The 14,508-nt window shown below is 37.9% G+C and overlaps 1 protein-coding gene across 1 annotated transcript; it reads left to right on the top strand.

The window, feature by feature from the left end:
• Positions 1-6: 6 nt before the first annotated feature.
• LOC103132747 (amphiphysin-like) lies at positions 7-12,454 on the top strand. The gene is made up of 8 exons (XM_007544543.2): positions 7-547; positions 1,322-1,363; positions 1,716-1,982; positions 2,239-2,277; positions 10,819-10,869; positions 11,126-11,314; positions 11,398-11,499; positions 11,577-12,454. The coding sequence occupies exons 1-8, from the start codon at positions 401-403 to the stop codon at positions 11,679-11,681; spliced, it is 942 nt and encodes a 313-aa protein (XP_007544605.1). The 5' UTR covers positions 7-400; the 3' UTR covers positions 11,682-12,454.
• The last annotated feature ends 2,054 nt before the right edge of the window (positions 12,455-14,508 follow it).

The following is a 14,508-nucleotide window of genomic DNA, read 5'->3' as shown; positions in this document are numbered from 1 at the left end:
CGCAGAGTCGCAGGGTGGAGTTGGGTTTGAATCGGATCCTTTCGTAGAGTCGCAGGGTGGAGTTGGGTTTGAATCGGATCCGTTCGCAGAGTCGCAGGGTGGAGTTGGGTTTGAATCGGATCCTTTGGCAGAGTCGCAGGGTGGAGTTGGATTTGGATCCGAACCATTTCCTAAAACCCAGCTTAAAGACAATGAGGGTGTTGCTGGGTTCGACCGATTTGCTGGATCTTTAGGGAGCTGCAGTGTTGTGGTTGGTGAAATTGCTGAATGTGGGCAGAATTCAGACCATTTTGCTAACAGCTGTCCAACAGCTGCCTCAGGAACTGAAGATCAATTTTCCAACACCTTGGTTCATAGTGACAGACATGGCTTCAACTCTACTCTCACTTACCCAAACTACATGTGTGGAACTGCAGCAGAGGGAAAGAAAGAAGTTACCAAACCCAGATATCACAAAGAGCAAGAAAATTCAGATATGTCCGAAGATGAGGCTGCAAACCGGAGATTGGGAAAGTTGTACCAAGAGCTAGATACAGGAAAGGAAGAGGTACTTTACCTTCCTTCTTCCTCCTCCAGTATGGTAGACTAGTGTACAGTAGTAAATAGGTCAATACAAGTCCACTCCTTTCTTTTACCCTTTCACAGACTGAGGAACTGAATCAAATATTTGTAGAACCAGGATCCCAGCCTGAGCTCCTTCTCATCCTATTTTCTGTCTCTAAAAGTCTTCTGTTGGGTACCGTCATACCCATTTTACATTCAAACCATCTTTTAACCTCAGCTAGCTTCATACCCCAAAAACTGTCATTGAGTATCTCTGAAGTTTAATTTAGGAGACTGTTGATTTAATAGACCTTTATAGGTCACTAAATCAATGGTGAAGTGATGAACAAAGGAGAGGTTTCAGATATTTATCATTTCTGCTTGTTGAACTCTGTGTTCAATGTATATTATATCTAGACTTTCATTACTTCAGTGTTAATTACTCTGTACAGTTTTAAATATTTTTTCCAAATGTTTTTTATCTTACTCCACATTAATAGTAACATGATTTTTTATGATCACACAATGTTTTATCTTCAGGACAACAGACATCAGATAGTGAGCTTTGTACTTGACAGAAGTAACTTTTAAAGAGGATTGTCACCCAACCAGCATGTAGATCAAAATATCCTAGTAGATAAAAGATCAGCTTCTTCCTCCTTTCCTGGTGTTTGTTAGTCTGTCCTCATTTCACTCTTTAGTCTTTACCCCTGATTTATGTTAAGAATTACTGCTTATGATTAACTTATTTTCTGTTTTTGTTTCATGCAACCTTCAGGATGCTGCAGCTCCATCATTTTTTACAGATTTTGATAAGATGGTGAGTTTCTCAACATTAGTGTGTTTATTTGTAAAATAATGTTTATTTTTGTTTCTGAAACAAACAGCTTTTCTTCCTTAAATATAAAAAAGTGTTTGTTATGAGGCTTCAGTTGGTAGAGATTAGCTTGTTTCATCATTTAACCTTTGTAGGTTAAAATTAGAAGAGACTGTTTTAGTGGATGTGTAAGTTTTACTTAAGATAGTAGATTTAATTCTGGAGAAGTCTTTAAATCATGTCAACTTAGAAAAAGTTACTTCTTCGGATCGTTGGGCTGATTTCTGTGGAACCTCAGGTAGCAGAGTGAGTGACTAAACTCACTTTGAGCTCAAAAAGTGTTTCTCTGCTGAAGAATGAGAGTGAATCAACAGAAGAAGTTCCTGCAGCATCACTGATACAAACAGCCAATGAATTCAAAGAGGGAACAGCACCCCCTGCTGGAGAACAGTGTGCGAGTCCATCTCTTCCTGCTGATGAAGACTTTGAACAGCAGCATCCGGAATCAAACGTGGAGGAAGCTCCAGCTCCTCCTGCTGGTAAAGCCAAAGAACATGAGGCTCCTACTGATGATGAAGAGGACGACAAACCTTCAGAGAATCAGCAGGACGAAGAGCCAGCTGTGAGTAGAAATGCTCCAAAACCGATTAATACCATCATCATCATCATCATCATCATCATCATCATCATCAATCTGATCATCATCATCATCATTTTAAAGTCTCCCTAAATGGCCAGGTTAATGTGAAGGTTCCTTCTTGATCAGCAACATCAGCGTTGATATTCTTCACCAGAACATTTAGATCTTCCAACATGGTTCCTTCTCTTGTTAGCCTTTTCATTGTTTTGTGTTTCATTTGTTGTGTTTCTCTCCAAAGGCTAAAGCTGGAAGTCCGGAGAAGCCAGAGCCTGCTGAGGTTTGTTAAATCAATTACTTTTTATATGTCTTGTTAAATTTTCACTAATTAGTCTTTTCAACATTTCCTGTTCAATTTAATTCTGTTTATTTATTCACAACAAATGTCTTCTCGAGGCCTTTTACAAAGCAAAGATTGTTTCAATTCAACCACACTTGCATTACATTTGACCACATTTATCAAACAGTGCAGAATGCTCAATTAATTATTCAAAGTAGATTAAAAAAATTCTCTCTTACTAAACCCAGCAGATTGCATTGAGTTGTTGACTTGCAGTACGACTCCTACTGACCAGCAGGGGGCAACAATCGCTTGCATTGTGATGTCAACATTACAGCAATCCCTCATACTAGGCATGTCATAAACATGAATACGTAGACGCCTCAAGGAGTGAGTCGGCCCGTTGGTGCCAAACGTCACAGCGTCCGCCATATTTAATGGGGCACATCTGCCAGTAAGCTAATACAAGTAAATGGACCGAACTTAATAAAGCACCGTGCTACAAAGTATTTTAAGTTAATGCCTGTCATTGTCACGTTCTCTCTCTCACACACACATACACACTAACATATTTGGGAATCTAAGAAAGCTTTAAAGAACATTTTTAACTTTTTGATGTGATTGTTTTTTAGTTTTCTGAATAAAGAGCACAATGTTGGCATTTGATACAACTGATTCTGAGAAGTTGTTTTTAGATTCCTGGATAGCAAAATATGAGTGAATCAACATTGAAATATGGTGAGGCAGAAATATTGAATTCATATTGAAACCTGACATTGAAACGATATTGAAAGCTGTCAGTGACTCACTTGTTGAATCAACGTTTCAAACATAACTGACGATATCAATGTTGATTCAGCCATCTGAATGTGGATCTAAATGCACATTTGGGTTTACTTTTTATTGAATCAAAGTTAAGGAATCAATATTGATTTATGTCCATTTTTTAATCTGATAGGTCTACATTAAAAGTCTCTTCACTGGTGTTAAAGACTCAGAATTGTTGGCAGATGATGGGAATATGTCATTCAAAATTATGTTACATTAACATATTTCCAAAAATGTGTGTACACAAACTTAAAAAATGACAACATGGCATTAACAATACATTTTATTTAGGAAAATAGGCATAAATCTGTAAACATATTTGACTCATTTTTAACTGTCAGAACAACAGTCTATTTTCCATGAAGAACATGAGGTTCAGCTTTGTATTGGATGTACAAGTACAGGAAACTTGTAGTGTTTTCCTGTATGAACCAGGGGAACAGAATAAGTTGGGGTAACTCAGGTTTGACTCTGGTTGGCATCACTTTGGTTCCTTCATGCCTTCTTCCTGTTCTGGTGCATAATGAAGCTGCTTCTTGACAGTTTTGCTGTATTCCTTGTCAGTCGGCTTTTGGTCAAACTGCTGAGCAGCAGCTGAAAAACTAAAAGATAAGAGGAAGGAAGGAAGACGATAAAAAACATTTGAAAAGTTTTTCAACACATAGTGTGAAAAGGGGGAGGTGGACCACTGACTGCTGGTCGTGACTGTAGATGTTTTTTTCTCAACACATTATGCACAAACAGTAATATTTACAGATAAGTAAGAAAATGTACAGAAAGGAATTACAACCCACTGTTCTCAACATATAAAGCTGAATTTAAAACGTGATAAACCTGATCGATAGTGAAATGCTCTGATCCAGAGCTGAAGGAGGAGAAGGGGTGCGACAAACTATACATTGATCAGATGTTGATCAGATGTTGGCATTTCAATAATTAGGGTTCGACCACAAAACAACAGTCAGTGAATCTTTTCAACATTGGTTAATTGGGTAGAATTGGACGATTGATGGTTGATCCACCGTCAGTCATTGACTTTAACCAAATGTCAACCTTTTTGGCCATTTTTCAGCATTGAATTACCTTCTCTCACTATCTGGGTTGGTGTTGATGAAAACACACACACACACACACACATTCATAAACATGTTTAAGTTTTTTTCTTCATGTCTTTAAAATGCAAAGGCACTTTAAATTATGCAATTGTGTAGTTTCCTTTTATTTTTTAGATATTGTAAATGCAAATTTTTACTTTTCAGGAAAAAAATATTCATTACAGCATAATATGTCATAGACGATGTGTGATAAAGATTTCAATCAAGTTTATTTGTATTGCACATTTCAGCAACAAGGCAGTTGAAAGTGCTTTACATCACTAAAACATATAAAAATAAAGTTGTAGAACATCAGACTAAATTATTTTTATTTTATTATGTAAAATTTCTTAATACCCTAATATTTCAGATTGAAATATTTCACTTAAAAATACACAAAAAGTGAAAGAAAAAAAAATGTATGTTTTTATTTATGTTATACTGGGAACAAGGTGCCCAGGCAGGGTTCAGTCTGCTGGTCAAACTGGGAGCAGTCCAGTGAATTCTTAGTTGTATTGGTGGACACAGGCTAAAGCCAAGGATAAAAGACAAATTCTCCAACAGTTGTAAGAGAATAAAATCATTAACTTCTGACTCGTATTCTCTCGTCCTCCTGGATTCAATGATGCCGTGCATGGAAGCAAAAACCACACAGAGATAACAATCAACACTCCACGCCATACATTTTCAGAGTTTATTCCAACATTTAAAAGTATAAAATCACATCGACAACACAGACACTTCAAACACACTAAAACAGACATTAATTTACCTGAGACAAATAGAATAGGGAAAAATCCCAAAACAGGAAAAAAGACAAAGACAAACGCTAACCCCCTAAGTGCAATCATAAGATTTATTAGACAAACAAACTAATGAAGGTGACATAACTCATAATAAAATTAAAAACCAGCAACCGATTCAACCTTACTCCACAAACACCAAGACAAACTTATGGGGAAGCATTTCACCGACGCACCGTTCCCCACAGACAGCATCAGGGGTAACCCCGGAGCGATCTGAAGTTAATGTTCTGGGTCCTATGCTTGGGCGTGTTTCCCTTCTCTGCTGTATTCAAATTCGGGGAGGGTCCTTAGCTAGTTCATTTAAATCTAATTCACTACGTTCCAGTAAAAACCTGTTTTTGTTTTTTTTAGATCAAAGAAGCGTCATTTTCTTATGAGTGGAGACAGATGTTTTTTATTAACCTACCTGGGAGGAAACTGGTTCAGCGACAAGACCAGATTTTTTTAAACCAGCTGTTGAATCTTATGAAGGTGGTCAAAAGGTTAAAGTCACACAGAGCCACGACCCCCTGTGAATTCCTGCTCAGTCCACAGAGAGACTAGCTGTGTTTAAAGAACTAGAAGCTAAGTTATTTAATTCAACTTAAGTGTAATATGTTTCAATAGAAATATCCTACTTAAGAGATTATGCTGATTGAACCATGAATATAATTTGGAACCAGATTTTCTTACTTAAAACACTATTAATTCTGTCAAATATTTTGAACAAATAATCAAGTGTAATAGAAAATTCACCTCTGATTCCTTCACATTCTGAAGAAATGTATTTTCAGGACTTTGGGTCTCTGACTCATAGCATCTTTATAGTTAAACGAGATTGTGAAGCTGAACTGCGAAACATCACCCTCGATCCTCCACTCTTTAACACACTTCCCTTCTAACGGCAGTTTCTCATTAGAAAACCTACACAGTGTGACAAAAGTTAGCTAAGGAAATTCCAATCAGCGGTTCCTTCAGGCCAATTTAGTTACATAAATATTTCTTTAAGCTTGTAATGTGAAACGGTTGAAACAAGTCCAGCAACATGTGAATTATGGAGCTCCGATCGCTGCATTGCACATGTGTCAAACTCAAGTGGCCCCCCTCAGCATTTTATAGGCCCATGACTGATTTAAAATAGGTTTTGAGCACGAATTGACTACAAACTACATCTCCCATAATGCATTCCGATTGTTACCAGCCAACATTACGGCTTCTCGCCACTAGAGAGCAGCAGAGTCACTTCAAGCTGCTTATTGATTTTTCCAGCGAATAAAACTGAGACATNCATAATAAAATTACAAACCAGCAACCGATTCAACCTTACTCCACAAACACCAAGACAAACTTATGGGGAAGCATTTCACCGACGCACCGTTCCCCGGAGACAGCATCAGGTGTAACCCCGGAGCGATCTGAAGTTAAGGTTCTGGGTCCTATACTTTTGAAGGAGGGCGTGTTTCCCTTCTCTGCTGTATTCAAATCAGGGGAGTTTCCTAAGCTAGTTCATTTAAATCTAATTCACTATGTTCCAGTAAAAACCTGGTTTTGTTTTTTTTAGATCAAAGAAGTGTTATTTTCTTATGAGTGGAGACAGATGTTTTTTTATAAACCTACCTGGGAGGAAACTGGTTCAGCGACAAGACCAGACTGTTTTACACCAGCTGTTAAATCCTATGAAGGTGGTCAAAAGGTTAAAGTCACACAGAGCCACGACCCCCTGTGAATGCCTGTGACTCCAAGCTGTGTTTAAAGAACTAGAAGCTAAGTTATTTAATTCAACTTAGTGTAATATGTTTCAATAGAAATATCCTGCTTAAGAGATTACGCTGATTGAACCATGAATATAATTTGGAACCAGATTTTCTTACTTAAAACACTAATTTTGTCAAATATTTTGAACATATAATCAAGTCTAAAAACTAGCGTATTTTAAATTTATTTTCTTAACAGTGTAATAGAAAATTCACCTCTGATTCCTTCACATTCTGAAGAAATGTATTTTCAGGACTTTGGGTCTCTGACTCGTAGCATCTCTATAGTTAAACATCGAGATTGTGAAGCTGAGCTGCGAAACATCAGCCTCGATAAAAGCAGCTCCAGCTCAGATCCTCACTGACCTGTCCTGAAAATCCTCCACTCTTTAACGCACTTCCCTTCTAACAGCAGTTTCTCATTAGAAAACCTACACAGTGTGACAAAAGTTAGCTAAGGAAATTCCAATCAGCAGTTACTTCAGGCCAATTTAGTTACATAAGAAATATTTCTTTAAGAAGCGATTTTTCTGACCGTAAAGTCAGAAAATTCTGCTGATAAAATCATGTTATTTTCTGTCTTACCTGTGAATGGTAATGCCAATGGATCCAGCTTGTAATGTGAAACGGTTGAAACAAGTCCAGCAACATGTGAATTATGGAGCTCCGATCGCTGTATTGCACATGTGTCAAACTCAAGTGGCCCACCATGTCTTTTTATGTGGCCCCCCAGCGTTTTATAGGCCCATGATTGACTTAAAATAGGTTTTTGAGCACGAATTAACTACAAACTACATCTCCCATAATGCATTCCGATTGTTACCAGCCAACATTACGGCTTCTCGCCACTAGAGAGCAGCAGAGTCACCTTAAGCTGCTTATTGATTTTCCCAGCGAATAAAACTGAGACATCAACAAGCTAACATCAAAACGTCCAAGAAAAGAAAAATCGATTTACAAGTAAGACTGTGAATGAAGATGTGTGAGTTGGTGTCAGGGCGGCAGGTGGCGCTAGACTTTTTTTTGTTATCCGTTATCTTGACCGACAACATAAAAAAATCGGTCATGTACTATTTTTATCCGTGAAATAACAATCATATTAACATCGGCTATTTAGTCGCATTTTATGCGGTTTAGTTAGTATTCACTGTGAATCCAGATCCCATCACAGATGAAGCAGATAAATGTATCTACATTTTTCTCCGTAATGACAAAAACCACTGACTGAGGCCCCAATAACTTTTAATAAATTAAATTAAGCGACTTCACTTAAATTAGCATCACTTCAGCCGCTGGGGTCTGAACGCACTTCCTCCTAGTTCAAATCTGCAGTAAAATCTGCGCTAATTCATCAGTCAGTTGGATCTGTCTGATCCAAACAGATCAACTGAACTCTGTGAGTGTTTTACCCTGCGCGGTCCGGTGTGAGCTTTTACCGGGATTTTATTTTATTTTATTTTATTTTATTTTATTTTATTTTTTGCGTGGTTTCACTTCTCCCAAACGGACAGATGATGTTTCGTCTGCAGCTCCTCCAGAGCGCCGCTCTCCTGGGTAACTTCCACCCAGAAGGCTCCATTTGTTAAATCCGCTGGATGAGTTTCTTCCAGCGGTTTTTAATTCTTCGCAGCGGCGGAGCCTCGTCCGCAGTGGTTGAGCTGCGGACTGCGCATGTTACAGTCTAATTAACTTTTGCATCGTCATTTATTTCCTCCAGATAAACTGCCGGCTCCTCAAATGGATTAACACAACGTTGCATTCTCTTTAGTTTTCTCTGGTCTGTAATGGAGACTTGAATTTAACGCGCCATTTCAACCAAAGGTTTTGAATGCGCTTCCTAACCAGAAGCTCCAAAGAGTTATTTAACAATATGAGGTGTTCAATTTATTTTTAACATTGTATTTTCATACATTTTATGCTAGGGGTGCCCAAGTCTAGTTTTCCAGAGCTACCATCTGCAACTTTAGATGCGTTCCTTCTCTAACACACCTGGACCATTGTCTCATTATAAAGGTCTACAGAACTGAGTTGCTGCTAATGAGGGAAGTCAACCTTTTGTCTGGGGTGTGTTTTAGCAGGGATGCATCTAAAAGTTGCAGTCTAGAGGACTGGACCTGGGCACTCCTGATTTGTACTGTCAATGTGGCCCGTTGAGGGGGGCCAATATGCTGAAGTGGCCCTCGGTGAAATTGAGTTTGACACCCCTGCTCTATTGCCACATTTTTAATGACAGTGACATAACGTAGGACTCAGTGCTCAATGAGGCATTTACATATTCATATCTATGGCGTATGCATGTAGCAACAGTGGACAGAAAAACTCCCCGCTAACAGGAAGAAACCTCCAGCAGAACAAGAACCAGCAGTGAACAAAAACTTGCAGCCTGTTTTAGAGATTAATGCTCCTATAAATTGTATTTTTTTCAGTAAAGATGAACAAAAAAATCAGTTTGTGGTCCATTGGTGTAAATGAACTTCATTTGGGTTTGACCTAGTAAGGATTAGCTCTTTAAAGGTCTTAATTTATTTAGAAAATATTCGGAGTTGATGGGCAAAAACCATGAAGAATGACATCTTTACTGCCTAGATATGTTCTGACATTAAGGGTCTTTTCACACCGGATAGTCCAGTAGACTCGGTTCGATTGGGGACTAAAGTTGCAACATTTCTTACATTTTCAGAACTGTAGTTCGCATTCACACTGCACTGTGTCAAACGACTAAAACTAACTGAAAAGATGTTCCTCCCGTCGCCTCTGGTGGCGCTGCACCAGGAACTACTGAAGAAATCGACACCAAACCTCTGAAGAAGAGCAGCGCAACTTCCTTCTTCACAAAAAGTAAACAAAAACGGAGCAGTGTCAGATTTTAGCGGTTGTAGGATTTCTCCATTGATATACATTACTGGTTTGGACGTCGCCTGTTAGCTGCTAACGCTAGCGACACTCCTGCAGGCCCCATTAATCCTTGGTGAGTCTGTCCACTAAACCAGGCTGTTCCACTGCAGGATGAGCAGGAATCCGTCACAAAATGATCGCAGCGCCTTTATTTCTTACCCGATTTCTATAAACATGGCTTAAACTAAAGCTGAGGACATTCCTGATTTTGTTTTTAATGTAAAATATAAACTCTTACTTGATAATAAATCTATAAACAGTTTGGGTTCCTGTCAAGATGCAAGAGAGGACTAAACAAATTGCTCCTTTATATATATGTGAATAATTTAATATTACATATTTGCTGCTGTTAAAATTAGTTTGTCAAAATGTAACAAACCATTACTCATATACTTTTTATATACGAGACATGAAATATGTCATCCTATATGATGATTATGTTCAAACAAACGAGGCGATTAGTTTGGTTGCAGAGCGCCACAGCAACGGGAAAATAAGCTGATAAACAGGAAAACAACTTTAAACCATTTATATTCTGCTTGTTCTCCTCTGTGTCGGCACACAGACCCGTTGTCATGGCAACCGACACATCTCACAGAGCAGAGAGTAATACATTACCCAGAATGCCCTGCACTGTAGTTTGCTTCCTGCTTTTAGAGCAGTCTCCAGTCCAGTTGCATTCTCACTGCCTTTCAAACTTTTAAGAGTTCACTTCAGAAGGACAGAGACCGAGGTTTTCAGAGTTCGCTTTTTTAGTCCATTTTGGAATTCAAATTTGCAATGACACTCCCCAAATGAATTGGGCTTTCTAGACAAACGAATTAGTCTGATTAAAGTGGACTAAACAGGACTGGTGAGAAGACACCTGCAGATGTTGCAACCCGTTCTTTAACTACAAACATGTTAGATGGAGAGAGATGCCCAATATTTTAAAATTTGATTAAAATCAAGGTTCACAGTTATAGTAAATCAGTAACAATGCTGATTATTTGTCAGTAATTTAGTGAGAATTAGTGAAATTTCCAGCAGTTTTATTAGATTTACTCATTTTAAAATCAATTTTATCCTTTATTTCACTGAAATCAATCTGTCAGTAATTTTGAAGTTGAGAATCTCTGTCCTGCTCATTTGTTAATGAGACAAATAGAATCTGATTGCAATATTTTAACTGAAGTGTCTGAACAGGTTCCTCTGGCTGATGAGACCAAATCATCTGGAGGTGAGACCGCTCCATCGGTAAGCCCAACTGGACACGGCTCAGGACCAAATCAATAGAAGGAACATAATTATTAACATAATAATTCACTATTTAGAAACATCACCTGTCACGCAAACATTTTCTTGTTTAATCTTAATATTCTTGTAGCTATTAATATAACCAGGATAAATCCAGCTAATGAGTTTAAAGAAGACTTGAATTTTCATGGTTGATACTGTTCCTATTTTGTCCTTGGATAAATAAACCTGAAACTGAACTCTGACTTCTGTACAGGAGAAGATGCCCATCCCCTCTGTAGTTATTGAACCTGCCTCCAGTAACGAAGGTGACGATGACCGAGATGCTGACATCATCTCACCTACAGCTGTCGGCGACGACGGGGCGGCGCCACAAAGCCGCGGCCTCAAACACATGAGTCCATCAGGCGGAGGCTCAGGATTTCCTGATGACTTTCTGTACAAGGCACGTCTTGTAAAACAAAGCTGCTACAGTTTTTACCTGTTTGGGATTTAAGTCATTACTTAGATATTGCTTTCATGCTTCAGGTGGAGACCATGCATGATTTTGATGCTGCAAATTCAGATGAGCTTGAACTGAAAAGAGGAGATGTGGTTTTGGTGGTGCCTACTGCTTCAGTGGAAGATCAAGTAAGAGCAACCAGAGCTGCAAGAAAACAAGCAGTAAGAAATATTTAAACATTCATCTGATTATATTTGTGTTACAGGAAGCAGGCTGGCTCACAGGCATAAAAGAAAGTGACTGGTCAAACCTTGGTGTTGGTGCACAAAGAGGACTTTTCCCTGAAAACTTTACCCAGCGTTTGAATTAACAACTTTATGTAAGAGATAAAGAGGAATCTATCAAATATTTATGCAATCTGCCAAGACAGCATGTAGCTGAGGCTGTTCAGTTTCAGGAAACTAACCTGCAGCCCTGTTGTGTTGACAGCTGCTAGAACATGACAACAGCATGAAGTCACCCTGTTGTACCTTCTCTCTGAATTACATGTTTCCTTGTATTAAAACTAGAAATATTTAATGGAGAATTTTTGCTGAAACACAACATAAAGCATAAATTATGTCAAACATTTTTAACTGTAAAACTAATGAGGTGATGTGTAGCTCCCTTGCAGCATGTGTGTTGTAATTAACTTGAAAAATCTGATAAACTTTGTGCAGTGATCTGTTTCAGTGCTTTTATGTGTAATACGAAAATAATGAATCCTGTATCTTGATTTTAATGGTCATTGTTTCTGTGGTTCTTTAATCACTATTTCATTGTTTAATACATGTTGATGGATGTTTGATTCTTGTTTCTGGAATCCTGATATGGATTATCTGAGGATTTATGGAAATCACTTCAAGCATGATTGAAATTAGAGAATTTTCCTTAATGAAAATCTAAGTCAACCTGTTTGTTGAAATGGACAGAAGGAAATAAATAATATATAAAATTTAATATTGTTATGATTGACAATGTGACTTCAAGACTCAAGTAGATAAAGTGTCTCCTGTTAGCAAATTACTGGCTACGTGTAGACATTTAGGTCATGTAGAAAACTAACCTGTGTAAAAAACAAATAAAGCATCATTTATAAATCAAGACTGTTGCATATCTCTCTCCTAGATTGCAGAATCAGACAGACATGCCACTGCAACAAGTGATAAATCAGGTGAACATTTGTTAGTTGTTAAAACTAATTTCAGCTGAAGCTTCATGATTTGCGAGTTTGAGACCTACAGACATCGTAAGTCCATAATGCCCTCTTTAAGAGAAGAATACATTAAAAAACACTTGATTTTTTTAGGCCTTTCTTTTCCTAATTTACGATCTAAAATGTTCATCTAGAGTCCTACTATATCAGTTTTCAGGTTTTTCAGCTTAAGTTTAAGATCCTAACCCAACATCCTACTACTGAATTTTCATTAAACCTTGTGCAGATGGTTAATTAAGGAAAATGTGAGTCAGGTGGTTCCTCTCCACACATTTTAGCTACCATCCGAAATGGAATGCAACTTTTACATGCATTCCTGCTCTAAAGTCAAAAGGCTGACTTTCTTCTCAGCTCTGCAGAGGTCTACCAATAAGCCATTCACTTGATCCAGACATGTTGGAGCAGGAATGCTTTTAAAAGATGGTAACCCTCCAGGACTAGACTTGAGAACTCCTGACAGCAATTATCTTTTCCAAAATAGATACACCACTGAACTAAACGTGTCAACAGGCCATGAGCAAACATAAACCCCTCCATGTGTACATGTTTGGAAATGTTGATCTGGTTATGTTCAAAGTTTAGAGCAGGGAACCTTTACTCCAGGCCTTGAGGGTAAAGGTCATTTTATTTATATAGCACATTTTCAGCAACAAGGCACTTGTTCTGCGTGGGCCAGAATCTGCAGGTTTTAGATGTATGTCTGTTTCAACACATCTGAGTAATAATGAGGTTGATAGAAGGGCTCTGAAAACTTAACCGACGACTCAGGATTCAACCATTTCATTCAAGTGTGTTGGAAAGGGGAAACATCAACTAACCCTCTAGGCCTGAATTTCAGGACCCCTGGGCTAGAATGTTGTTCAATTTAAAAGCCATTTCATAAAAATAGATTTGGAACATTTACAAAAGTAGTAACTTAAACATTTACTTGATAAGAAACAGTAAATCTTGTCTGTCAAGGATCAAATTTGATGTGGGTACATGAGAAAATTAGCTTAGACATTTTCAGAAGTCACCCATAGATGGCTTTAAAACGGCTTCATGTATCAACACAGAATGGACACAGTTTTGCTTTGGGTCGAAACGATACGACGCCTCATTTACCATCACTACTTCAGAGGGAAAACACAGAGAAGTAGTGCGGAATGGCTCAGAGTACCAAAAACTGGCAAACATTCAGGCGTCGAGGTGTTGGCAGTCAGTTCCTCATATACTCCAGGATGATTAGCTGATAGATCACAGGTGTGCTGGCTGAGTCAGCAGGCACGCTCTCCACAGGTGCAGCCTCCAGTCGCCCTCTAGTGGATGAAAAGGGGAAGCAGCAGGCAGACAGAAACCCCCCCCCACAAAGAAACCAAAAACCCTGGTTCCCAACATGCTGGAGTAGTTATTTAATTTAAAAGTTTAATAGGACAGAATCCAAGACTTTTAAAAAAATTTTCCAAACAAACTTTAAATTTTTCCAAATCTCTTTTTACTCAACCTGTAAAAAGCAACAAACATATAAGAAAATAAACACTCATTATTTCAGAAAGATGTGTCAACTCCATATGTGATATTTGATTGGAACATCTTTATTCACAACTTTAACTGGAAAAGGATTTGGACTTTACCAAATATATGATAACTAATAAAGTAAAAGAAGTTTCTTATAAAATTATTCACAGAATTTACCCATCCAAAGTTTTTCGACAACGTTTTAACAATAACATGGATATTATTTGCTCTTTAGTGAAGGAAACACAGAAGATATTTGATTTATTTTGGCCTTTTCTCTGTTCAATTTTGGAAAAGTATTTTCATTGTGATTTCTGCTTCTATTGAACCATATGTCTCCATTTGTTTTGAACATGTATTGTTTTGCTTCATTAACTATCCAACAGCTAAGAAAACATTTTTATAGTATTAATCTTATTATATAAGATAATATATATTATCTTAT

Source organism: Poecilia formosa, unplaced genomic scaffold (genome assembly GCF_000485575.1).
Source record: "Poecilia formosa unplaced genomic scaffold, Poecilia_formosa-5.1.2 Scaffold1275, whole genome shotgun sequence".
Lineage (NCBI taxonomy): Eukaryota > Metazoa > Chordata > Actinopteri > Cyprinodontiformes > Poeciliidae > Poecilia > Poecilia formosa.
Note: the sequence above shows the minus strand (reverse complement) of the source record. Positions and strands in the feature narration are given on the sequence as shown.